Source organism: Phycomyces blakesleeanus (genome assembly GCF_001638985.1).
Source record: "Phycomyces blakesleeanus NRRL 1555(-) unplaced genomic scaffold PHYBLscaffold_43, whole genome shotgun sequence".
In the NCBI taxonomy this organism is placed as follows: domain Eukaryota; kingdom Fungi; phylum Mucoromycota; class Mucoromycetes; order Mucorales; family Phycomycetaceae; genus Phycomyces; species Phycomyces blakesleeanus.
Window position 1 is genome coordinate 61,451 of NW_017265172.1, and position 26,862 is coordinate 88,312.

The window sequence follows — 26,862 nt, forward strand, 5'->3', positions numbered from 1 at the left end:
AAAAATGGGCAACTAAACAATGTATACCTGTAACATATGAATAAGAGTTAAACAATGATCTTTGGCACCAACTGTGAAATTATAAGTATTTATAACCATCAGTGAATAGATTCACAAAGAGACTTGTATACCTACGGCCCATGATGTAGAGCAGAGCCATACATTTTGGACTTGGCGATTAAAAGACTAGACAAATAAAAGCGACAGGTATTAACTGCTTAAAGAGTCATGTATACATATAGCCCAAAATGGGCAGCGGAATATTGATCGTTCGCCCTGGTGGTAAATAGACTAAAAAAAGAAAGCCAACAATAAGTATATGTTCAAAAAGAAATATATACCTGTGATCATGAATAAATACTCAAAACTTGATCGTTGGCTTAAAATATAAAAAAAAGCTAGACAAAATAATAGTTGATAGCTAAATACTAAACGAGACATGTGTATCTCATACCCTGGATGTATGGTGAAACCTTAATCGTTGGTTTTGACTATGTCAAGATAACTAAAAACAACAACCAGTAAGTAGATGCTCAATATATATATATATATATATATATATATATATACTGGAGAACTTGGACGGGCAACAGAGGCTTTATAGTTTGGCTTTGACTGTGTAAACACTAGAATAATCTAATTGATAGTAAGAAAATATTTAAAGAGCTTTGTATACCTGAGGATTTTTATGGAGAGTGAAACCTTGATCGCTGGTCTTTGCCGTAAAAAGTATGGGAATATACAGCTTAAAGTAACTAAAGGCTCAAAGAGACTTGTATGTCTATGACTGTAGGAAAATGTCGGAATATTAATTGTGGGCCTTTCCTGTAAAAACACTAGAAAAATACACCTAATAGTAAGTAAATTCTCGGAAATATATATATACCTATGGTTGGAGATGTAGGTCAAAACCGTGACTGTTGACATGAGCTGTGAAGATTCTGGACATATAAAACAGGCTGTAAGTAAATGGTGTAATAAAGATGTATGCCTGTAGCCCTGGATGGAAATCGGACGCCTAATCGTTGGTATGAACTGTGAAATTACTAGAAAAATTAAAACTGATAGTAAGAACATATTCCAATAAAAAAACCTTGTATGTCTATAAGCCTTGATGGAGACTAGAGCCGTGAGGGCTAGCATAGAATGTAAAAAAGAAAAAGAAAAAAAAAAGATTAAATAGATAGAATCAGTAGTAAAGTAATATTTAAATACACTTATATATCTAAGACGTTGAATTAATAGCAGGATCTTGATCGTTGACCAGGACTCTAAAAACGCTTGATAAATGACATTGGCTGTAAAAAAGTAATCTAAGAATCTTATATACCTTTACCCAATAATGTTGAGTGGAAACTTGATAATGACCAAAGACTTGATCAATGGACTTGAATGTGCAAACGCCAGAGAAATTCAGTCGATATTAAAAAAAATCAAAGATACATGGATATCTTCAACCCTTCCCGGAAAGCTGAAGCTTGATCGTTGGACTCGGATTTAAAATACTAATCAAATGTAATCGATAATAAATAAATGTTCAAAATAAACGGTGATACCTGTGGCTCATGGTTGAGAGTAGGAAATTTATCCCTTGACCTATATATTAAAAGCAATAGTCAATAGCAGCCGGCAGTCCTAAAAGGACAATTATACTTGAATGTCTGTGAACCTGGGTGGAGACTAAACTCTTGAACCTTGGTGTGGACTATGGTATGACTAGATAAATATGATGGATGTCAGAAAGATATTCAAAGGAGGGTGTACGCCTGTTACCTCGACGAATAGCAGAAACTTGATCATCAGCGTTGACTGTAAAATTATTAGGCAATTTCAATAAGCAATGATTAACTATTAAAAAAAAAGCATATATACCTTTTACCCTAGATGAGCAGCGGAATCTCAATTAGTAGCCTTGACTATGAAAAGACTAGACAAATATAGCAGACACCAAGCAAATGCTCAAAGAGGTATATATACCAGTAACCCTGCATGAACTATGGAATCTTGGGTGTTGGCCTCAATTGTGAAAAGACTACCGAACTAAAGCTGGTAATAGGTAAATACCCAAAGATACTGGTATACCTAACATCCAAGAAGGAGAGTGGCATCTTGATTGTTGGCCTTTTCTGTGAGTAGACTAAAGAAACACAATTGGCAGTAAGTAAATACTAAAAAGTGGCAGTATATCAGTGATTTTTGACGGGGATTTGAACCTTGACTGTTGAATTGAACTGTAAAAAGACTGCTTCAAACAGCTATCAATATGTTAATGGGTAAAGAAAGCCACTTGTATCCCTGTAAATCTATGCGGAAATCGGGCTCTTGATCTTTGGTCTCGACTGTATAAAGTCTGAATAAAGCAACTAGTAGTAAGTAAATGCTTAAAAAGGCATGTATACCTTAACCCTATTTTTTGAAGTGCAACCTTGATTCTCGGCATGGACTGTCAAAGATTAAAAAGATTCAACCAGTGAAGAATAAATGCTAAAATGTGCGTGTGTACCTAGAACCTTGAATGGATAGAAAGAACATGATCATTTCGCCTTGACTATGTAAACGCTAGGAAAATCTAATTTTTTAGTAAATTGCTTAAAGATTCTTGTATACCTGCGACCTTTGATGTAGAGCTGAGCATTGAACGCTTGCTACGGAGAAGAAAGGGTTAGAACAAAACAACTGATAGTACCTAAAAAGTCAAAGAGACTTTTATACCTGTGAGCCCAAAAGAATATCAAAGCTTTGATCGTTGGCTTCGGCTGTAAAAACATTATGCAAATATATAGTAAGTAGATTTTTTGGCAGATTTGTATACCTGTCCCCCCCCCGGATAAACAACTCATATTAATTGTGGGCCTTTCCTGTAAAAAGACTAGAAAATATAATAGCTAGTAAGTAAAGGTTCACATAGTCATGTATACCTTTAATCCTTAATGGAGATTAAAAACCCGATTGCTGGCTTAAACTATAAAAAAGCTAGACAGAATAATAAGTGATACGTGAGTACTAAATGAGACCTGTATACCTCGGGCACTAGGTAGATAGTAAAACTTTGGTAATTCAGTTTGACTAAATAAAAATTACTCGAAACAACAAGCAGTAAGTAAACGATCAGGTATGTACATATACTTGTTACCCTAGAGGACAGTAAACCTGGATCGATTGGCCTTGGCTGTGTAAAATTAAAAAATAATAATTAATTAATTAATAAATAGTAAAATAATACTTAAAAATATTTTTTAAACCTATGGCCTTAGATGGAGAGTAGATGCTTATTATTTAGCATAGACATTAATGAAATTAGAAAAATCAAACAAGCGTTATGCAAAGGCTAAAAGAGAATTGTATACCTGTAACCGTGGATGAAGAAGAAATCCTTGTTCTTCGACCTGGGCGGTGAAAACACTAGACAAAAAAAAACAAGCGATAAGTAGAAACCCAAAGAAAAGTGTATACCTGTCATACTGGATGGAGATCGAATCCTTGATGGTTGCCCTTGACAGTAAAAACAATAGACGGATAAAAGAAGCCAATAATCAACGGCCCAACGAAAAATATATATCTGCAAGTCTGGATGAATATCAAGTCCTAGTTCTTCGGCCTAAACCGTATAGGCACTAGACATATAAAACTAAAAGTTAGTAAAGACGCAAACATATTTGTATACCTGTCACTCTGGATAGGGCTCGGATTCGGAATCATTGGCATAGACAGTAAAGGCACTTGACAAAAAAAAAAGACACATTAAAGAAAAGCACTTGTCAGATTTGTATACCTGTAAAACTTGATGGAAACCGGGTCCTTGAGTGTTGAATTTGACTGTAAAGTCACGAGAAAAAATACAGTTTGCAGCAAGTCAAAAATCAAAGATATGTGTAACACTATATCCCAATATGGAGACCGGGTTCTTGCTCGTTACCCTTGACTGCAAGGACACTAGAGAAACAAAAACAATTATAAGTAACGGCCCAATAACATTTTTATATCTGGAATTCTCGGCGGATACCAGATGATTGGTCGTTGGCCTTGACTTTAAGGGCAGTAGAAAATTAAAACCGACAGTAAGTAAAATCCCAAAGAGAAGTGTATACCTGTAACGATGGACGGATATAGGATCCATGATGGCTGGCTTGGACTGTGAAGCCAGTATAGAAATAAAGCCAACAGTAACTAAAGGCCGAACTAGATGTATATACCTGTCGCACTGGAAGGAAAACAAAATTTTCATTGTGTAGCCGGATCGTAAACACACTAGGCCAATACGAAAGAAAGCATGTAAAGACAGAGAGAAAAGTGTGTACCCGTAACCTTGATTTGAAATCAGATCTTTGATATTTGAACTTTAAGGAAAAAAAAAACACTAGAAATATATAAATGACAGTAAGTAAAAGCTCAAGAAGACTTGTTTACCTGTAGCCCAAATTTGAGTTTTGATCCTTGCTGTTTGGCCTGGAGAGTAAAAACAATAGTCATATATACTTCTAGGCTAGTAATGGCCAAGAACGACTTGTATACCCTCCATAATGGATGTATATTTGATCATCGTTCTTTGCCATCAAAAGAAAGTATAAATAAAGAGTATAGTTTGTTTTAAGTAAAGGTTTAAAGGAAACTTGGTTAGCTATAACAATTCATGAAAATCGGATCCTGATAATTGCCGTGGATGAGTAGACACTAGAAATATATAAAATCCAATGAGTAATTGCTCATCGAGTTTTTGTATACCTATAGCCACGGACTGAATCCGGATCCGTGAAGCATGATCTTGGTGGATTCAACACTAGAAATAAATAAAGCCGAGTGTGATTGCTCATCGATTTTTGTTATACCTATAACCATATAACGGGAGATCAGCACCTTGAAGCTCGACCTGGATGGCCGGAGACTAGAACTAGATTAAAATAATGAGTATATGCCCATAATGCTTTTTATACCTATACCCATGGCGGGGAGATCGGAATCTTGATGCTTGACCTGGATAGCTGGAGACTGGAGATATATTAAATCTAGTGAGTATATGCCCATAATGTTTTTTTATACCTATAACCATGGCGGGGAGACCAGAACCTTGATGCTTAACCTGGACGACTGAACACAAGAAGTATATTACAGCTAGTGAGTATATGCCCATAATGTTGTTTTATACTTATGACCATGGAGGGGTGATCGGGTCCTTGACGCTTGACCTGAATTTCTGGATGCTAGAAATGAATATAAAAACTAGTAAGTAAATGGCAATAACGTTTTATTATACCTATTACCATGGACGGGTGATCGGAACCTTGATGCTTGACATGAATGACTGAACACTAGAAATATATTAAAGCTAGTGAATATATGACCATAAAATTTTGTTATACCTACCACCATGGACGGGCGAGTAGAACCTTGATGCTTGACCTGGATGGCTGGAGACTAGAACTAGATAAAAACAGTGAGTATACGCCCATAATGTTGTTTTATACCTTTAACCATGGATTGGCGATCAGAACCTAGATGCTTGACCTGGATGACTGAACACTAGACATATATTAACGCTAGTGAGTATATGTCACTAATGTTTTTTACGTCTATAACCATGGCAGGGAGATGGGAACCTGGACGCTTGACATGATTGGCGGAACACTAGAAATATATTTAAAATAGTGAGTATATTGCCATAACGTTTTGTTATACCTATAACCATGGACGGGAGATCAGAATACTGTTGATTGACCTGGATGATTGAACACTAAAATCATATTAAGACCAGTGAGTATATTTCCATAATGTTTTGTTATACCTATAACCTTGGCTGGAAGATCGCAACCTTGACGCCTGATATCGATGGCTGAACACTATAAATATATTATAACTAGTGAGTATATTCCCACAACAAATTGTTATACCTATACCCATTGCCGGGAAATCGGGTCCTTGACACTTGACCTGGATGGCTGAAACTAGGAATAGATAAAAGCTAGTGAGTAAATGCACATATGGTTTTGTTATAACTATGACCATAGCTGGGAGATCGGAACATTGATGCTTTTCCTGGATGGATTGGATACTACAAATATACAAAAACAAGTGAGTAACTGCTCATCGAGTTTTGATATACCTGAAAACCGTGGACCTTGACCTGGACCTTGAAGCTTGACCTGGATGGAATGGATACTACAAATATACAAAAAAAATGAGTAACTGCTCATAGAGTTTTGATATACCTGAAACGGTGGACCTTGACTTGAACCTTGAAGCTTGACCTGGATGGAATGGATAGTTCAAATATACAAAAACAAATGAGTAACTGCTCATCGAGGTTTGATATACCTGAAAACCGTGGACCTTGATCTGAAAACCGTGGACCTTGACCTGAACCTTGAAGCTTGACCTGGATGGAATGGATACTACAAATATACAAAAACAAGTGAGTAACTGCTCATAGAGTTTTGATATACCTGATAACCATGGACTCTGATCGGATCCCTGATGCTTGACCTGGACGGAAGGCACTAGAAGCATACAAAAGACAATGAGCATATGCTCCTCGAGCCTTGGTGTACCTGTGGCCCTGGATGGAAACCTGTTCTTGATTGCTTGACTTTGCCTGAAAAGTCCCTACAGAAATATCAAAGACAGTGAATGATTAATCAACGAGCCTTTATATACCTGTAGGCCTGGATGGAGATCTTATTTTTTATCGTTGACCTTGTTTGTCAAAAGACTAGACAAATATAATCTTCACAATGTGTGTCTTTGATGAATATCATATACTCCTTGAAATATAGTAAGTCCTGTCAGTTTATCTCTTGTTTCTGAGTGTGAATAGGCTTTGGATGGATTGATGGTCAAACCAGTGTTGGACCTTAGTATTTCATTTTTGCTGTGTACTGGTTTTGACGTATTGTCTTATATTTTGCTACTGACAGTTTTACATATGATAAAAGCCTGAGATTTGACTAGCAAAATGGATTTTTATTGGTTATGATTCGTCTTTAACGTCTATGTTGATTAAAGCAGTTTGTGAGAGAGCAGTAAAGAAGTGTATAAAGTATTAATAGTATGTGGAAGAGAGTTGTTTTGACGCGTTCTGTTTGGATAGGTGTTTTTTTTTATAAAACTCATGACGTCTCAATCATGAGTTGCTGTTCTTTTTTATTATTTTTATTATGATAGTTTGATAATATATTATAAAATTCGGTTTTTTTCTTATTCCTTTTTCGGTTTTCTTTTATCTTTTAGCCTTGACAGCATGTATATATTATTACTATTTTACTTCTTTATTTAATATCTATGCTTAAAATATGGGTTTTGGGTTTTAAAGAAGTATCACTTATATTCTGAAGGACGTGCTGTGCAGGCACTTGTTTTACTTTTTGTTTTTTTCTTTTGCCTCTTTTTTTGTTTTAGTTCTTTTTATGTCACATAAGGTCCGTGCTGTCCGTGCAGCATCACATGTGTCATGGGGCTTAGAGGAGCATAGTAGCAATAGTGGTCCAGACTTTACTTTAGCATGAAAACATTTAAATGATGTCTTCCGATTGGTGGACTATATGCATGTCAAATTATTCAGTTGCTATGGACCCCCATCCCCTTTTTTATTCTACTTTCTGTTGTGATTCTGTTAACAAGGCTTATGCTTTTGAACAGCCACTTGTCGAGACACTATATATGCCTCTGTGTTCATTTTAGCTGTACTACTGATATACAAAGTATTAATCGGCTAGACGTTAAACTACAATAAAGAAGTGTAAAGTTGTGTTGATTATAAAGCTTTAATTAAAGTCTTGTGTATATTTATTTGTTTGTTTTCTTGTTTGTTTGTTTCACATGCTGTGACTTTATTAGTTTAAGAAGCACCCCCGAAAAAAATTGCTGCTTATATCTTTTCTTTTCTTTCGTGTGAAAGACTTCCATTTTTCTTCTAGCTTTTTCACCAGTGTCTTGAGTTAATAAACACAAAGTGTAGGAATACTTTCTTGAAATAAAAGTACTTTCAGTGCTTCAGTATGAAGGGATTGACAGCCTGACTATTGAAAGTCGTTGGTACCTCAAGTTAAAGCATCGGTCTTAGAGTAAAATAAAAGTAAAAAGAAGAACAGGGTCTAGCCTAGTGTTTGTCAATCGACCTTGGTTTGTACTACTTTATAAACCAATCATAATCCAACCGAGAAATTAATACAGAATAACCCAACTGCCTGAAACACTTTACATTTATATGTGTTCAAATATACACCATTCTATCGATAATTATAATTATTTATATAAGTTACATTATACACCATGAAAAAGTAGTGGTGCTTGCAATTGTGCTAGCCTGGTCACAGATAGATCAAGCTAGTAAAATGGCTATTACATATATATAAATCACCTTTTAAAGGCTCTGCTTATTTACTATTTTTTTCTGTTATTGCTCAGACTGACTGACGGCACAATATGAAAGCAAAGAGACAATCTACTGCTACTGAACGTATAGGTTTTGTTTGGTTGGGAGCAAGACGCTATCGATTACTAATTATCGATTTATAGGATCTAGTGCTTTTGATATTTTGCGCTTGTATACCAAACTCAACTGGATGCACGAATAACCTAGAAATAATACTCTGTTGGATTAAAGGCTTTGATTTATAACTTTTGTTTTGTAATACAATATAATGCGCTACAGTACTGTATAGTATGATTCCACTTATTACTTTGAGGTTCATAGTCTAGCTTTGGTTCGCTTGAGACTATTTTAGTTTGAAGCACGGAGCCTTTGTATAAATGAACCTTTTCTATGGTCGATTAAATATGAGTGTACTGGAAATGATATTTTTTAAGATTTCTACAAGCATATGCAAATGCACACCAATGGTAATCATAGCTTTTCAATTATAGAAAATTAAAAATCGAATCAAATAAGCAATGTTTTTTTTTTGGCTTTAAGTAACCTGGTGAGACACATTGTGATCCACCTCTTCGAGGTTTATTATATTACAATTACTCGAATTTTGATCAAAATATCCGATTTTTTCACTCTCAAAAAGCATAGAACCCTGAAATTCGGGAAACTTGCACCACTTCAATAAGCTCTTTAAATGCCCAATAGCAAAAATACGAGTTGTTTCTAAAAGTACAATTTTTTTTTAGTTGAATACATAAACCAGACACTCCAAAAGGCATCAATTTGGAGTGTTCAAAAGTTAGAGATATTTTTTTTAAAGAAAAGAGAATATTATTTAGCATAAGAGACATTATAGAATAGCTATATATCTATATATGCTCTACATAACAGAATATCAGCTTGTATAAACGTTTATATGAAGAAAGCCGTCCTATATTCTGACATTACAAGCATACGCTGGAAGCAAAGAGTGGAGTACAAATAAAGCCACAATCTTTTTTCCAAAAAAAAAGGCAATGACTTTGGCAGACACTCTTGAAATGGACGGCTGTGTAATATATGTCATGATATTTTATATTGCCCTTTAAGAGAAAAGAAAAATACATAGGATACTTTTTATGTGTTCCATTAAATAGCATACTTGAAGTCTTTGTTTCAGATTTATTAATTAAAATTATGATAGTAAATTGGTGTAAAGAAGTAAAAAAGAAAAAAAAAATGGGAAAATTTAAATTAATAAGGGCATTTTTTCTTTTTTTTTTTTGGGGGTTAAATACCTGTCTCCAAGGTGTATATGTGCAGTGTATACATCCCAGTCTTTCTTCACATATAGACGCACAAACCAGCTTGTCCACCGATATCTTGGCTGTACCATTATAAAATATAGAGTATAAGGTGGTTTGCTTTTTATGTCTTCTTGTAGACTGTGTAGAGGCTCATTGGTAAATTAGAGCCTACGACTTCCTACAAACAAAAGTCTTTTTGTAGACTGATATTATCAATTTGTGGTGCAGACAGCCTTTGTGTACCCAATCGTAAAAGAACCATAGCAGAGCCCATCGACAGGGACACTGTTATCCATATGGAGGTTGAAATACCATTTAGTATTCACTCAAAACTATTCGGGGAGAAGTGTGTATTAAAATAACCTTTGCTGTACCGCAACCAAAACAAAAAAATATATTTTTTTAACGATGGCTTGAATCTTCTTTCGACATTCCCAACATTCCGCCATCCCAGTTGAGGATCTTCATTCCTGTTGGGGATCGACATTCATATTGTATTGCAACTCAAAGTGGACCAAAAGCGACGCAATACAAAAAGGAAGCGCACTCTTTTTAAAAAAAAACCAAAATATTCTTTATTTTATTTTTTAGACGGCTGTCCATGGTATATACAAGTCGAGCAAAAAATAAGCCCTCGGTCATACCTTCGTGTCCCTATAAGCTGCTCAACGCTTTAAAAACCGACACCAATAAATGGGGGTACTCAGCCAGATTGATCGATCAAATTTTGAATTCAGAACGCCATATTATTGGACTATAATTGTAATAGCGACGATAAAAATTTGATCGTCTTTTTGAAAGATCAAATTTCGATCAAATTTTGATCGAAAAACGTACGGCTCTCTGATTAACCTAATCCTTACTTTTTATATGCAATACGATACTGTTTTTATCTTTCTCCTTAATAAATCATAGAATTTATTGCCAACAGTTATATAATACTTCTTTCTCTCCATCTTACATGCCAAAATATAGTACAAAGCAACAAGCAATTGATGCCTTGAAGAAATCGCATAAAATCAGGGAATTTATTGTGAAAAAAAACACTGGTAGAGTCTTTATCAGCAAGCGCAGACGAACTTATTAAAGATATTTTAGAAGTAATCAAAAAGGAAGTTAATATAAAGTTGGAGCAGATGACTGCCGCGAAGGAGCTTAAACAAACACTTAAAGCCAATAAATACATACACAAGGTTGACAATGTATTGCCAGATGTTGAGTAAAGGGAAAGAGCACTTGATTTCTTCGAGAGTCTAGATGCCTACAGGTTCAAAGAAGAAATCAGAATGTGCAAAGATTATTCTATAAATGCTATAAAAATCTATGAATTTTGTACGAATTTTGTACTTTTGTCTTTTGGTGTCCTCAACTACAAATTGATACCATTGGCTAAAATTCACACAAGAATTTGATCGATCAATCTGGCTGAGTACCCCCACTAATTTTTTTACAGCGGATACCAGGTATCAGTATTCTACTCTCTATTGTGGGCCACAGCTATATTTGTCTTTTTTATTTGTCTTTTTTTACTATTTCGACAGCAAAATCCAATGCTAAAAAACTCAATCTCTATCAAGGGTTACAGGTATACCAGTTTCTTTGAATATATTACTACAAATTATTTTTGTATATTATTTTAAACAGACAAGCCCAACGATCAAGATTTCGGGCTCGAGTATCATATACCTGCATATGTATTTGTTTCAATAACTACTTTATGCTGTTTTTATAGGACCTTACAGTCATATTTAATGCTAAACATTAAAACTTTAGTTTTAGGTATGGATTCTAGGTATACAACAATTTTTGACCACTCAATACTACTTGCTTTATATAAGAAGTATATGTGTAGTTGAAGCCAAATAATTTAAGCTGGTTAAAGATATAAAAGGCTTTTGAGAAATTCACCGACACCTATATCTTTTTTATGTATTTGATATCAAGGATCAAGTAACAAATTTGTGCTCCCCATCATTGTTTAAAGATATACAAGTATTTTTTAAATTATTTCTTTTATTAATGTTTTCATTTCAGTAGTGTATTTCCAATTGATTTAAAGGATCAATTTTTTGCCTCCATTATAGACTAAACGTATACAGTGCTATTTGAAAATTTAAATAACGTAATTTGCTTTCGTCTAGTACTCACAGTCAAGACAAGTATCAGAGCTCCACGTTTCCTCATAGGATAGAAGTGAACAAGACTCTCTGAATATTTAATTACTGCCTCTTTTAACTACAGCTTGGCCTTACCGTACTTACATTTGCTACTTATCCTGTGGCTGCAAGGAATCACATAACACTAGCATAACGTTATTACTGCTCATCATCTATCCCAATTAACAACATTAGCAACTCGGCATACTTTAGCTTATTTGTTAGTTTCGGGTATGTTTAATTCAGCCACTAGATTATCCACTGTATTGTATATCGCAGACCTCTGGATATATCCTCTCAGTATCCTCCTCATGCTAATATGAGCCACGAAACTGATCCCACTCAATCTCTAATATTCAATCATTATAGCTACCACCATCACTTTTGAAGCTCTAGTATCTAAATCAATAGCAATTAACAGTTGTAGGTCAGCTATTCATACGTATATGGCTACTCACGGGGCTATCTTCGTCGTCCTCGTCGCCACCCAGGGAATATTCCCTGAACTAGACACCTTATTCGCCATTTATTTAACCTAATAAATCATACGCATGCTCAATCAGCGTAGCCAATGCCACAAACTAGATATCCATATCGAGCAGTCACTTCCAACTTATCCTTGATGTTGAGTTTGTTCTTAATCGTATATCAACTCCATCTACGTTAGACATTACAATATTCGAAGCCAAATCAGCTTTGGCTATTCTCTAGCTTTTTCGCCCTTAAATACATTACCTCCAATACATATTACCAAAAAAATGTTATGAATGGTTTCATTCTCTGTGCAAATTTTGATATCTTTGTGTTGGTGTTGGTATGCCCAAACAAAGAATTGAATATAGTGGTTGGCGGTGCCGAGCTTGATAGTATTGTGTTGGTGTCAATTTTGATAGCGTTTTAAAGTTAATGTTGGTACGTGTCAAAAAAAAAAGAAAAATGTTATGGTTGCTTGTGTCAGTTTTGATAGTGTTGTAAAGTTGGTGTGAATTCCAGTAGATTTGTAAAGTCAATGTAGGCATGGAGGTTTGACTAAGGATTCCCGAAAGGGATGAGGTATGTAAAAAGAAGATTCAAGGCATCGTTAGAAAGGATTTTTTCTTTGTTTTGGTCACAGCACAGTGCAGGGTTTTGAATACACAGTCCTCTCTCAACGATTGTAAGTGAGCACTATACGGTCTTCAAACCTTCGTATGGGTAACAGTATCCCTGTCAATGAACCCTGATATCGTTCTTTTACTTGCGGGTACACAAAGGCTGTCTGCACCACCGAACAGTAATACCAGTATACAAAAAAGTGCGTGCTGTCCGAATTATCGATTGGAATCCTTAGTTTGTAAAAAGACATAAAAAGAAATAGACTATATCGTATATATTGTACCAGTGCAGCCAATTGACTGGTAGACAGATCCCCGAGTGTGTGCGTGTGTATTAAAGAGGGAAAAAAGGTAGGTGTAAGAGCTCATCTGAAATATACTAACCGATTATATATATATAGTCCTAGAGTAACTTTTAGTATATGAACACAATTCATTTTAAAATAACTCGATAATATATAGATATATATCAACTTGGATTAGACTTATAAATAAAAAGAAAATGAGAGAGAAAGCGAGTTAAAGGAAGTAGAGTGTTAAATGATCCATAAATATCCGGTGGATCAAACTGTTATAAAAGTGTATTAAACCCCATCTTGTTGCTTATAGCTCGGATCGGATTTAATTTTAATCAAAATCTTTTGCAGCCGAAATATATATATTCTTGCACAGAACTATTTAATAAACTGCTTGAGAAGTATATGGTACAAGCCAAAGATATCTATTTGTTTAAGTTGCTGTTAGAATAGTTTTAAATAAGAGTATATTTGAAAAATTGAATAGGAAATAAATGATACAAGCTATAGATATATTTCGGTCGAGTTACTATTTAGATAAGTTCAGAGAAATATATAATTATCGAATATAATAGTATCAGTCTTTTTCAGTAATAAAATAACGCATTTTGGAATCGGATCAAAATAAGATATTGGAATTCACTATATATACTAATATATTAATATGAAATATCGAAAGGCTTGATTATTTGCACGAACAAAGATATAAGCCAAAGAATATAAACTATTAGTTAACTATAGAGTTTACTGATTTTGAGAAAACGCTGATTTTTGTTTGGATTTAGATTGACGCCAAAGTATTCAAGTGACCCCATTTTTGAAGTCTTTGAATTGAATGAATGTTTTCAAACATCCCATTACCAAAATATATGATGGGTAATTTGACTTTGTGTTGCTTGAATTGCTCTGGCTTCCAGCATCTGGTGGCTCTTTTAAGAAAACCCTAAAATTAATATGGTAACCACCTTAGTTTTCTGGTCTTCCTTTGAATGTATTTGTGCTTCTTATTTACTGCTATGATCTGCAAGTTCCTTTCGTATTTCCTCTTTCTTTCCTTTCTTCCGACCCTTCCTTGTGTTCTTTCGCTTTGACTTGTTTTACTTCCGACTACCGTTAACAAAAATGTCTACCGTCTCTTTTTTTTGGCCTTTTGCATGACTTTGATTCAGATGAAAGTATTTCTTTGTTGTTGAAGAACTATTGAACTCTAGTATCCTCTGAAGATGTTTTCAAGAATAACCGATATATAGAAAACAAGTATAGATATTCGCTGTTTTTACCGTCGGCACGTCCAGCAGAACTATGCTCATTCATTCAGCGAGCATTCTTTCTCTTTCTCTCTCTTTATGCCTTTTGGGACCCAGTGTACATATAGTATTCTTTGGTAGAGCATCTTCTGAATTGACGAGGGATTTTTCTGCCCCGATAAGATTCATCAAACACTCGATTTCTGCCCAAATCAAGACCCCAAAGAGAAATTTCGATATATCTGTCTGAATAATAGCCGTAATATTCAGTACTTTTAGTTATACTTTTAAAACGTACAACAGCAGTAAAACCGTCGTATCTAATTAAATTAAAGAACGCTGATTTTTTCTTGTTTTTTCTTGGATCTTCCGAATCTTGCAAGATGTTATATGATTTACAACATGATTATCTACTAAATTAAATATAACTGCATATACATTCATACTTACCCATCCAATCTAAGTCTACTTCAGCCAAGCACGTTAAGAAACATCTCAAGCTTGGCAACATAGATAAAAGGCAATGTTATACCAGCAAAGGCTGAAAGAGTGTTTGAGTCAATTGCTATAAACCTCTATTTCAATGAAGGTACAGGGCACAACGAAAAGAAACTAGGTTTTTCTTTGCTCTTTCTGTTGTTGATCTCAATGATAGCATTCAGTTATTTCATGATATAGGCCGGTACAGGTATATTTGCTTCAGGAAAGGTAGAAGGGGCTACCAAAGTAACTGGTTTAGGCATGTCAATCGGTGAAAACTCACTGCATATTAGGGGGCTTCAACAGTCCTTTCGACTTTTAATCTTAGGCTTTGAGTTTTTAAGTAGTAACCAATAATACGTAAGAGTTACTAAGTGTTTTTGAGTACCCTAGATGTTTCGTTCAGCTATATTAGGCACTGTGATAATAGGATATAAGTTTAAAGTAGTATTGAAATAGGCAAAAATATTTGCATCAAGGATTTATTAAATTTCCCAAAAAAAAATCAAATTTAAGCAAGGGATGTATTAAAGGATCAAAACTCTCGAACAAAACAAGAGTTTTTTTTTAGTGGTTATAGATCCTTTCCAGCCAATCATCTGTCAAATTTAAACTCAAAAGCTTAAGTTTAAAAGCTTGAATGGCGGTTGAAATCCCCTATTGTGTCAATTGTAAGTTTCGTGTCATTATAAGTTTCGGGAAGTGTGTTGGGCCAGATTGGTGTACCTCCACAAACATATCAATAGTAATATCAGCCAACAATCTGTTCTATAAGAGCCTTGTTTAGCTAAAATCAGTAACAATTCGTTACTTATTTTGTATATACTTACATTTGTGAATAATTTTATGGTATTACAACCAATAGACAGCTCTACTCTAGGTTCAAAGCTCTCCCCGATGGCATTTACTTATACCGTAACCATTTAAACACAAGCAGCAGTTAAGCATCGAGAACAACTACTGACAGGTGCTATCTCATGATTTACGTTTTATCTCGAAGAGAAACTTTTCCCAAAAGGTCGAACAGTCGCTTAGCATTGTCTTAGTGCTCCTTGAGTGGTTTCTCTAACACTAACTGAGTTGCACAATACGAAAAGTTTAGCGTGAAAACTTTCTTGTTCACAGTCTGGTCAGAATGAGTGATCACATAGTAGTTCACAAACAACTGTGCCTGAATCATAATGTTTCGAATATTATTCTATAAAGCCTGCACTTTCTCCGTGATGAGAGTCTTTTTATGCCGGTCTTATGCTTGTGCCCAGTTTGATTTTTCTTGTTATGATAATATGTTTTCTTAGTACTAATTGTATTTCCTACTGCTTAAGTTTGAGTGTGATTTGTATACTCTTTTGATCTGGAGAATACAGGTCTTAGTTCTACTTATTTGATTTCATGAATATGGTTTTTTGCATTGCGTTTCTGCCTTTTTCGACTCGGTCCTTTAGTATCCAGTGGGTCTTTTATGCTTTGTATTAGCTATATTATGTACATGAGTATTAGATATTACTATTCTATTCTCTATGTCATATATATATGTGTGTGTGTGCGCGCGCGCTTACCATGTGTCAATGTCGATACAAATATATATATATATTGACTACTTCTTTTTGTATGATGCCCAGGTTTGTCGCAGTCCGTGCATTTGACTTTGTTTAATAAATAGAATTTATCAAGTTAAGTTACACACGAATATTTAATATGATACCATCCATGTCTTTTAACTTGTTCTGTTTCTATTTCTTCCCTTTGACTCCGTACCTTTAATATTCCGTTAATTCTTTTTTCGAAACATTGTTCGGTTAAAGTGTGTAATAATTTCTTTAAAGTAATAATAATAAGAAGAAGAAGAAGAAAAAGAGGTGTATTTGATGCTGTTAAAAAGGCATAGATGAAAGTGTATGACAAGGATGATAAGAAAGACATATTAGCCAATGGTATTTGCTCATGTTTAAAGACACTAATAAAAAAAAAAATACCGGAACTTTCTGTTTGTATGGAGCTATTGATAGGTTTGAATTTATTTATTTTTTAAAAAAAAGAAAAACTTTGGATGCTTAGGGCAAAATAGAAAAATACGTTATTTGTTTGATTTGAAGGTTATGTGGGTTAATGTGATATACATATATATATTTTGGCTTTTGGTTTTATTGGTCATCTTTGTTGTCTCAATTTGCGATGTGATATTATCTATAAATGGAAATAATTAAAGAACAAACTTAATTCGTCTAAAATATTTCCTAATTTATCTCAATCTCAAGTAAAAGATAGAAAAAAGTGTATTAAAAAATTATATACATTTATATAGATAACAAAAAAAAGGGGAGGGGGAGAGTGAAGAAGGAAATCCTAATCTCCTATTGGATAACTGCAGATGTCACATCTCTTTTTTTCGAGTCAGAAATTAATTTCGAGTTTCTACTTGCTTGTACCCAAACCAGAAAAAAAAAACAAAAACAAAAAAGAAAAAACATATACTATACACCCATACTACATACAGGCACAGAGGAACCATGAAGATTACAGATAAACTAAGAAAAGCAGAAGGAACTGGCAAGATATCATACTCACTAGAGTACTTTCCTCCCAAGACTGAGCAGGTAAGACTTGTTGTTCTCTCTTTGGAAATAAATATCTGTCCCTTTTTTATTGTATTATATTTTATTTTATTTGGTTATTGTAACACACACAAAGAAAGACAGGGCAAAAGACAATAAAGAAATAAAGGAAGAATTAGACAATCACTCATGAGAATTCAATACTTAGGGTCTAGTCAATCTGTTTGATCGTCTGGACCGAATGGCAAAACTTAATCCTGCATTTGTCTCTTGTACATGGGGAGCCGGAGGATCTACTCAGGATCGCTCCATTGAACTCTGTTCTACCGTCCAAAGCATTCATGGCTTGGACACATTGATGCACTTGACCTGTACCAATATGGAGAAAGAGAAAATTGATAAGGCCTTGGAGGTAATGACAGCTAAATAAGCTAAAGTGTATATGCAGAGGTTATTAATATTTTACTATATTTTACTTTATATAAAATAACAATAGGCGGCTAAAGCGGCTGGAATCCAGAACATTTTGGCTCTCCGAGGCGATCCTCCCCGTGGGCATGAATATTGGACCCCTTGTGAAAATGGATTCAGTCATGCAATTGATCTTGTGAAGTATATTCGTGAAAGATACGGTGACTATTTCTGTATTGGTGTCGCTGGTTATCCCGAGGGACATGTAGATGCTGTTAGCAAATCGCAGGACTTGCAGTATCTCAAGGAAAAGGTTGATGCCGGTGCGGACTTTGTCCTTACACAATTGTTCTATGATGTCGATGGTTTTGCTCAATGGATAAAGGAGTGTAGAAGATTAGGTAATTACAAGCATACTTATATATATACGTATGTATGTGTGAAGGTGGATTATGAAATAGGTAACAAACGAGTTTGATATAATTTAGGTATTCAGGTACCCATTATCCCTGGAATTATGCCCATTCCTACCTACCAGACCTTCCGTCGCATGATCAATCTTTGTAAACTTCATGTGCCTCCTTCAATGCTGGCCGAATTAGAATCCATCAAAGTAAGTAAAGGATTTAATGAGTTGATATGGTACCAGAGGATGATGTCTTGCACGAAATCCCTCGAGATTTATATGTTGTTTGCTTTGATTAGAGTGACGATGAAAAGGTCAAGGAATTCGGTGTCAGATTGGCAGTGAGCATGATTTCAGAACTGCATACAAAGCACAAAATATCCACCTTCCATATCTCCACACTCAACCTGGAACGCTCAACAAGACTTATTCTCCAACAACTGAATCTGGTGCCTAAAGAGAAAGCATTGTCTGGAGAGAATGTAAAGATATTTGAAGAAAGAAAGAAAAAAAGAAAAAGAAAACATGTGTTTGTGGGTGGTTATATTTTCTAATCTTTCTTTATTTTATTTTACTCTTGATGCAGCTTCTTGGTTTGCCTGATATAAAGGCAACCTCATGGGGATCCAAGCTTGTTGAAGTCAATCTTGCTGAGAGCTGGGACGAGTTTCCTAACGGTCGTTATGGTGATTCGAGATCTCCAGGTAATCCACGATGCCCTGTATAGAAATAGAGAAAGAGACAAAATAGACAAATATACATATAAATATTATCAGATAAAACAATTTAGACTATAAAAGATAATATTAATAATAAAATAATAAAAAGAGTATGGTTATCTAATCACACTATGTGTGCATTTTGTGTATATATATATGTATTGTGTGGGCTTGTATTATTATTTATTTATTTATTTATATATTGGCTTTGGATCTTAAGCTTTTGGTGAAAATACCTTTGGACAAGGACATGTACAACAGGTAAGATTAATTAGTTAATTAGATTATGAGAAAAATAAAAGCTTGTTTTTTTTAAAAAAAAAAACTTTATCGTTTTTGATTTGATAATAAAATAAATAGACATCAGAGGCAACTCGAAAGTGGGGATATCCAAAGACTGAAGAGGATGTCACCAATCTGTTTACAAAATATATCCTTGGGAAGCTGAGTAGCTTACCGTGGTGTGAGGATGCACTACAGACAGAGTCAGATGTGATTAGCCAACGGTTGGTCGATATTAACAAGCGTGGCTATTGGACGGTCAGCTCTCAGCCTGCTGTGAATGGTGTGTCGAGTCAAGATCCCGTACATGGTTGGGGTCCAAAAGGCGGTTATGTTTATCAAAAGGTAAAATGCATTTGTATTACTATAGCTATTGTGTTGTGCTTATGATTATTTATCTAACTAATCTCAAATGTATGTATGTATCTATTTATTAATCCATAAAGGCTTTTATTGAATTCTTTGTATCTGACAAACAAGTCAAAGACCTGTTGAAATGCCTGGGTGAAAATGATGAGATCACGTATTATGCGATAAACCGTGCTGTAAGAAAACAAGATATGAAATAATGGAGGATTAGATATGTATATATATACACACATATTAATGCCTGTGAAATTTATCTGTACACAGGGTGAATTATTGTCCAATGTGGCCGATCCAGACGCCCAGAATGCTGTTACATGGGGTGTATTCCCTGGCAAGGAAATTGTACAGCCAACATTAATTGAGAGAGCAAATTTTGAAGCTTGGAAGGTAAGAAAAAGTGCACACACACATATATATATATATTACAAAAAAAACAAGCAAACGATAAATATCATGGTTTCTTATATGTGTATATAATACATCTTAAATAGGAAGAGGCCTATCTGCTCTGGACTGAATGGGAACAGCAATATCCTCGTGAAAGTGACACTGCCAAACTACTCCAGTATATTGGGGATCATTACTGGCTTGTTAATGTGGTCCATAATGACTTTCAGCAACCCGATAGCTTATTTGATGTGATGATATCTTGTTAAGCAGAACTCAAGAAATAAATTATTATTATCTTTTTATTTATTTATATATTTATTATATATATATATCAGGCCATGTTAATTAGACTCTTCTCCAGCGTAAAAGTGTATATATCCTGACCATTCATCTCATTCAATTTCATTCAATTTCATTCATTCAGTATACTAGATTATCATCATGGCTTGTTTTTTTAAGCTACTCGTCATCACTGTGCTTCTCAGCCTATATACAAAAGTTAATTTTAAATTGACTTTATATATGTATGTATTTTCTTACAGCGATAGCCTTTTCGTCTTCATAACGCTTCTTGTCAAGTTCAGCCTTTTGATTGTAAGGCTAAAAAATCAAAAAAAAAAAATTCAAATTAATAAAAGCATACCTTTGATACATAAGTATATAAATTATACCAAAAATAAAATGAGAGCTATTTAATGATTTTTCCTGCTTACCTTCTTATCAGCGTCAGTCATCTTCTTCCATCTTTCACCAAGAATCTTTCCAATTTGACCTTTTGTAGAAACACATACATAGATACATACATTATTGTGTAAATACTTTTTTCTTTTCTTTTCTTTTCTTTACCAAAGCTAGCATCAGGATTATTTTCCTTGACAACATGTCTTTGGTCTTGGGAAAAGAACATGTAAGCAGATAAACCGCGTTTGGGAGCAGAGGGATCCTTCTTGGTACGGCGCTTCTTTCCGTCGTCAACAACCTTGGAAGTACGCTTGGTTTTGGAAGATTCTTTGGGCATTTCTTTTCTTTTCTTTTCTTTTGTTTTGTTTTTAAAAAAAGAAATAACAATATTAATAATATTAATAAGATATGTTTAGATATTATGATTTTAATTAGATGAATATATTAAGAAGATAGAAGACAGAGCGAGATGAGACGCGTCTTGATGTAAGATGGTAAAGAGGTGATGATGAGGTATGTTTGATTAAGAGGATCTACTTTTTTTTTGTATTTATTTTATTATATTTTACTTTGTTCTCTCTTATACTCTCTGTCTTATGCTAGGAAAGGGAAGGGGGGGTAATAATTTCTTAAATATTGGCGGTAGCTGAAGGGTTAACTTACTTTGATATACTAGAGGTGTATAGTATGTGTGTGTGTGTGTGTGTATGGTGTATGTGTATATATATATATGTGTGTGTGTGTATATATATATATGCTGTGCACTGTATGTGTGTGTGTGAATATGTGAGTGAGTGAGAGAGAGAGTGAGAGTGAGAGTGAGAGAGAGAGAGTGGTGCGAAAGTGGGGAAGGTAGATTGGACTAGGCTGAGCCTGATAAATCAATGGCCAGGCTGATTAAAAAAAAAAGAAAAGAAACCACTCAAATCGTTTGAGACACCGTTAATCACCAGCTTTGTCAAATCAAATGATAATTCCCTTGCTCGTCAGTACCGGATTCCCAGTCAATTGTAAAAATTGCGTGTTAGTATGTTGGTGCGTGTGCGTGTGCATGTGTGTGTATGTGTGATTCAGACTGCGTCGTTCCAGCCAGCCAGTTAACCAGCCAGTTAACCAACCAAGTAACGAATGCATAGTACGATTCCTTTACACCAAAACTCCCTTTTCAGCCTTTGGTATTATATAATTAGATATATTATTTGTACAACGAATTCTTATTAGAATTAAGAATAGTATAAATAAATAAATAGTTATTTATTTTATCCAAAAATAAATCTCTTGTGCACGATTATGAAATGGATTTTACTCGTGTATATTTCAGACCAAATATACACAGCAAGATTCACCAATAAAAAAATAATAAATAAAAATTCTATAAATCTTTACAGGTTTAACCGATAAACAAGAATTAGAAATCATTCCACTACCCAGCCCTTTCCAACTATAGCTCAATAAACTCAAGCCATCAAACACACACCAAAGTCTTTGTTAATGAGAGTCTAGTAGATATCAATATTCTTCTACCCAATTGCCCCATTTAGCATCTAAGCCAATTGGTGCTTGGCAAAAGAAAAGAAAAGAAAATGAACCCCCGGTTATTTTATTGAAACGCAGTTGAGTTGGAGATAAGCCATTCACCATTTTTGCATTTTTCTTTAAAATACATACATATAAAAACTGATAAGTACAATTGTCGATTAATTGACTCATTCGGACACAACGAATTCATTACTAACAATAAAGACAATAGAATATGAATTTGACTAATAGTAGACTTTTGTAGAAAAATAGCAAATAAAATTACCCCCAACAATTCTGAAATTATAATGAATGGCCATCAATAGAATTTGGTTTATTGTATATTAAAGTAACCACTACAAGACAAGATAGGTAATACTACGACAGAGCACCAATGCCACCCTACTTCTCTCAATACTCTTTGAACCCAATCAATCTAGCATCCCAAAAACAAAATTAACCCGGATATTTGAAACACACCAATCACCTCAACTCGGTGTACAAAATAAACGCACAGACCATATCATCCTTTCTTTTTTGTTATAATGTCTAATTCCAAAATTCATTCATGGGTTAATATTCCTGCGTTTCTTTATTTTCTGCTACTACCATCACAGTAATAAGGCTTATCTGTGCTTCTGAAAGTATCAAAAGACAATGTACTATTGTCCAGGCAGGTTTTAATATGATTTTTGCAAATTATGCTCCAAATTTATCTCCAAGTATGATACGATAAACTTCAAAAGGACCAATGAGGCTTTCGAGACATTCAAAGCTTAAATCAATCAGAAAAAGATTAGAATTGACTCCTCCTCCTCTCTGGGTAAGAATATTTATATATCAAACTTCTGAGATGATAACATACTATATTATATATATAATAGCTGTTTGCTCATCCTTGTTGTAGCTCACATATTATGATGTCTTTCTGTTTTTATTATTCTTTTTTTTTTTTACTTTATTAACTTACTCCTATATATCTTACTTGATTTTTTTCTGTTTTGTTTTGGTTAATTTGAATTTGTTCTTATGCGCCTTGTTAGTAATAGTCTAGATCAAAAGCCACGATAGAGATGAGCAACTATAATATATATATACATATATATATATATGTATTAAAGAAAATAATCCATAAAGACAAATTTTTTAATTCAGAAGTTTACTATCTATATGCAGGGGAGAGAGGAGGAGCCAATTCTGATCGTTTTCTGACTGATTTAGACTTTGAATGTCTCGAAAACATTCAACTCAACAAATACAATACCATCAAATCGAAACAAGGCATCAGTGGCCCTTGTCGATCTGACCAGATATGTATTTGTACAAGCAATAACAAAATCAAAATCAAAATCAAAATTGAACAAAGCCTGTCAGACTTATGAATACAATTGTCATGTTCTCTTGTATTGAATTCCAGCTTGGCAATGATGTGAGGTTTCGTTAAATGACAAATTGTATTAAAGGGATGATGTTAGAAAAGAAAGAAAAAAACAAGATGCTAAAAAGGGCTGTCTGTTTCAAAAACAAGAATCTCAGGATTTGATCCTGGAATAAAAAATACGACTAAAATAGTACCAAAACTTGCTCACATATATATATATATATATATAAATGACCATATTAAAAGGAAAATTAAAGAAACAAAAAGGCTTTTCTGTCTAACCTGTAGGATAATAGAGTTTGACACAACATAGAGGTTCTAATTAAGGAAAGTCTTAATATTAGTATTGATATCAGTATTAGTATAATGACTACTATGTATTGTATACTGTAATATAAATATCCATGTGCATTATTTTTGCCATGCTGCATAATTTATTTCCAAGTAGACTCCTATGAACCAGATATACCTCTTTAAGGGAGTCGTTATCTAACGCTTTTAATACATGATTTACGATGAGGGATAACAGAAAGAAAAATAAGAAAATAATGCATTGGGTAGATTGGGAAACAAAGTAATCGAGGTCATTAGTCCTATGATCTGCCAAGCCAAAGAAGGTGAGACTTTGGGTCCTGTTGTTTTAATGTATCACTATCCGGAACATAATAAAAAAATAAGTTTCTTTTATTTTTCAAAACAAACTGCTTACAAGTTATTCTAAGCAACAGAAAGTTCTTTTATATATACTATTTAAGACCATCATAAACAGGATTTAAAGAGGTACCCATGAAGAAGTTAACGAGACCTTTTTATTTAGTAACTAATCAAATCTTGAAATAAAACCCTTTATATATATATATATCATACTTGATCTGATTTGATCTAGACCTCATTTCGGAATACAGCTATAGTTAAAGGTGTACATATTGTACACACTTTTGCTCGGATGACAAACGCTTGGTTTCATAATGTACCTATATATATATATACTCTCAACTGTAATCAAATCTATCAAATTTCCGTAATTTCTATTTAAAATATCTTTTAACGACAGGAATCTTTATCGACCATTCCTAGTGGATGTGTAATGAAATTCAATTGTTTAGCATTTTGTGTACTTGTATCAAAACTCGGCTTTTATGTAACCCTTTACTTGGTACTATTATTCTTAATTATCACTCTTATTTTCTCACAGTTTGGTGGATAGCTATATATACACACATACACACACAAAAGATAGGAGACCAAAGCTTATAGTCGTGTAACATATAAGCAAGGTTAGACTTTTTCTTTTAAAATCTTTCTTTCTTTTATTCTTCTTCTTCTTTACTCGTCTTCACGTCATCGCATATCATATAACTGATTATTCCGCTTTACTTTTCCAACGCATTCTTTCTTAAAAAACAAATAAATAAATACACATACAAATAACGCATTAAACGTGAGGAACTTAATTGGAGATCAATAGAGAAAAGAAAAGCAGAGTATTTGAACACGCCAAACTAATGTGTCATTATCAGAAATATGGGAGCTTTAGCAGGACCTGACCGCAAAGACATAAACATTGAACCTGGGTAAGGAATAGACAGTGAAAATCAGGAATGTTTAAAAACTCACACCTAATTACGACATTAGATGTAAGCCTGACTGGGCATGTAAACCCATGTTAGGATTCTCTACTTGGTCTACACAAATATTGGACGATGTACCAGGATATGGTGGAAGAACAGAAAGTCCATGGTAATATATATATATATATATATATATATCTGCATATATAAAGAATGTTGTACAGATCATCCAAGTATATATATATATATATATATGTGTATATGCTTTAAACTAATTTTTTTGTTTTAGGTTTAATGAAACCAACATTAAAGAAATTTCTAATGTAATGCGACAAAAGATGCCTGATTATGAATATATCAACTTAGACTCTGGATGGAGTCAAGAATGCGATGAGAATGGCCGATGGATGTTTCGATCAGAACTCTTTCCTAATGGACTCAAAGCTCTTTCAAGCCATTTAGCAACAAATGGACACAAACTAGGACTGTACATGCTACCGGGAATCCGTAAAGATGCTGCAGATGCTAATCTGCTTGTCAAAGGAACAAGCCACCGCCTAGGTGATTTGGTGACTATGAAACGTCAAGGAAACGGGTTCAAAGATACTACGTACATGCCAGACGTACACAATGAGGTTGTCCAAGCTTATTATGACTCGATTGCAGATCTCTTTGCCGAATGGGGTGTTTCATATGTAAAAGTCGATGGCTGTGGACCAGGAGGTGGTGATCAGATGTACCCCTATCAATCTCCAGATAACCGCGCCTGCCTTTATATGCTCGCGACCTCATTCAAACAACGCAACATCTGGATGGAACTTTCGTGGTACCTTGACCATTCATATGCAGACGAATGGGCGTACATTGCAAACGGAGCCCGCATTTTCATTGACATTGAATCCTATTCCACAAAGACGATGACAAGTTCATTTCGTGTCTTTCAGCGTATCACACAAGCCTCTCGATGGGCTGACAAGGTCGTGGTTGGAAAAAAATACGGCTTTTTCCTTGACCTAGATGTTGTTGTTGTAGGAATGACTGTTGATGGGAATTGCATCGATGGATTGGATAACGATGATATTCGCCTGTCTTACATCTCATTCTGGGCCCTCTTGAGTTCAGTATTCTGTATCGGGGCAGATCCTCGCAAGATCCCCGAAAAGTATTTGCGGATGCTGTGCCATCCAGGCATTATTGCCATACACCAGTCCGGAATAATGGCCCGTCCAATCCAGTCTGGTAATGTTTGGACAAACCGAAAACAGATCTGGTGGAAGAAGATGGAGAACGGCAAGATATGCGTGGGCCTCTTTAATGCGCACGTCTACATGCTGATTCTCGGGATGAACCAAGGATTTGTGCTCAACCTGACTGACGTTGGTATCACTGCAGCAGATATTGAGGATGTCTGGACAGGTCAAAATTTAGGCACGCACAAAGATACTTACAAGGTGTATCTCCGTCCAGGACAATGCCAGATATTAATGTTGACCCCAAAGACATCTTCCCCTCTTTCTTAACCATGCTTGTTATAATTTTTCCACCCGTTTTTCTTACATAGGTATCGGTTTGTCATTACTTTCTTATTAAAAAGATACGATTAACTATATATATTTTGTCTAAATAAAATAAAAATAAAGAAATCTATATCTTTAAAA

At 34.5% G+C, this 26,862-nt stretch overlaps 7 protein-coding genes across 7 annotated transcripts; 3 read left to right on the forward strand and 4 right to left on the reverse strand.

The window, feature by feature from the left end:
* Positions 1–56: 56 nt before the first annotated feature.
* Positions 57–1,379, reverse strand: PHYBLDRAFT_160799 (hypothetical protein). Its single transcript, XM_018434257.1, has 5 exons — positions 1,331–1,379; positions 887–1,136; positions 677–787; positions 455–505; positions 57–291 (listed from the first exon to the last, which is right to left on the reverse strand). The coding sequence occupies exons 2-4, from the start codon at positions 1,075–1,077 to the stop codon at positions 475–477; spliced, it is 333 nt and encodes a 110-aa protein (XP_018283614.1). The 5' UTR covers positions 1,078–1,136; positions 1,331–1,379; the 3' UTR covers positions 57–291; positions 455–474.
* Positions 1,380–2,534: 1,155 nt separating this feature from the next.
* On the reverse strand, positions 2,535–2,811 carry PHYBLDRAFT_160800 (hypothetical protein; the record flags this gene model as incomplete). Its single annotated transcript, XM_018434258.1, has 2 exons — positions 2,535–2,645; positions 2,713–2,811. Coding segments are annotated over 2 exons (210 nt in total), but the record flags the coding sequence as incomplete, so codon positions are not given.
* Positions 2,812–4,722: 1,911 nt separating this feature from the next.
* PHYBLDRAFT_70692 (hypothetical protein) lies at positions 4,723–6,501 on the reverse strand (the record flags this gene model as incomplete). Its single annotated transcript, XM_018442319.1, has 12 exons — positions 4,723–4,832; positions 4,938–5,003; positions 5,078–5,198; positions 5,259–5,306; positions 5,362–5,405; positions 5,463–5,517; positions 5,566–5,622; positions 5,681–5,728; positions 5,787–5,834; positions 6,098–6,153; positions 6,204–6,386; positions 6,438–6,501. 12 exons carry the CDS (start codon positions 6,499–6,501, stop codon positions 4,723–4,725), a joined length of 900 nt encoding a protein of 299 aa, XP_018283616.1.
* Positions 6,502–17,350: 10,849 nt separating this feature from the next.
* Positions 17,351–20,366, forward strand: PHYBLDRAFT_137679 (hypothetical protein). Its single transcript, XM_018429869.1, has 11 exons — positions 17,351–17,518; positions 17,685–17,888; positions 17,973–18,288; positions 18,376–18,500; positions 18,593–18,775; positions 18,880–18,997; positions 19,233–19,273; positions 19,373–19,639; positions 19,741–19,839; positions 19,928–20,050; positions 20,155–20,366. Exons 1-11 carry the CDS (start codon positions 17,432–17,434, stop codon positions 20,317–20,319), a joined length of 1,728 nt encoding a protein of 575 aa, XP_018283617.1. The 5' UTR covers positions 17,351–17,431; the 3' UTR covers positions 20,320–20,366.
* PHYBLDRAFT_189537 (hypothetical protein) lies at positions 20,336–21,088 on the reverse strand. Its single transcript, XM_018439674.1, has 4 exons — positions 20,900–21,088; positions 20,767–20,825; positions 20,594–20,653; positions 20,336–20,539 (listed from the first exon to the last, which is right to left on the reverse strand). Exons 1-4 carry the CDS (start codon positions 21,069–21,071, stop codon positions 20,513–20,515), a joined length of 318 nt encoding a protein of 105 aa, XP_018283618.1. The 5' UTR covers positions 21,072–21,088; the 3' UTR covers positions 20,336–20,512.
* A 1,915-nt stretch (positions 21,089–23,003) lies between these two features.
* Positions 23,004–23,634, forward strand: PHYBLDRAFT_70695 (hypothetical protein; the record flags this gene model as incomplete). Its single annotated transcript, XM_018442320.1, has 2 exons — positions 23,004–23,075; positions 23,374–23,634. The coding sequence occupies 2 exons, from the start codon at positions 23,004–23,006 to the stop codon at positions 23,632–23,634; spliced, it is 333 nt and encodes a 110-aa protein (XP_018283619.1).
* Positions 23,635–24,978: 1,344 nt separating this feature from the next.
* Positions 24,979–26,858, forward strand: PHYBLDRAFT_189538 (glycoside hydrolase family 27 protein). The gene is made up of 4 exons (XM_018439675.1): positions 24,979–25,074; positions 25,154–25,207; positions 25,269–25,373; positions 25,494–26,858. The coding sequence occupies exons 2-4, from the start codon at positions 25,158–25,160 to the stop codon at positions 26,722–26,724; spliced, it is 1,386 nt and encodes a 461-aa protein (XP_018283620.1). The 5' UTR covers positions 24,979–25,074; positions 25,154–25,157; the 3' UTR covers positions 26,725–26,858.
* Positions 26,859–26,862: the final 4 nt, after the last annotated feature.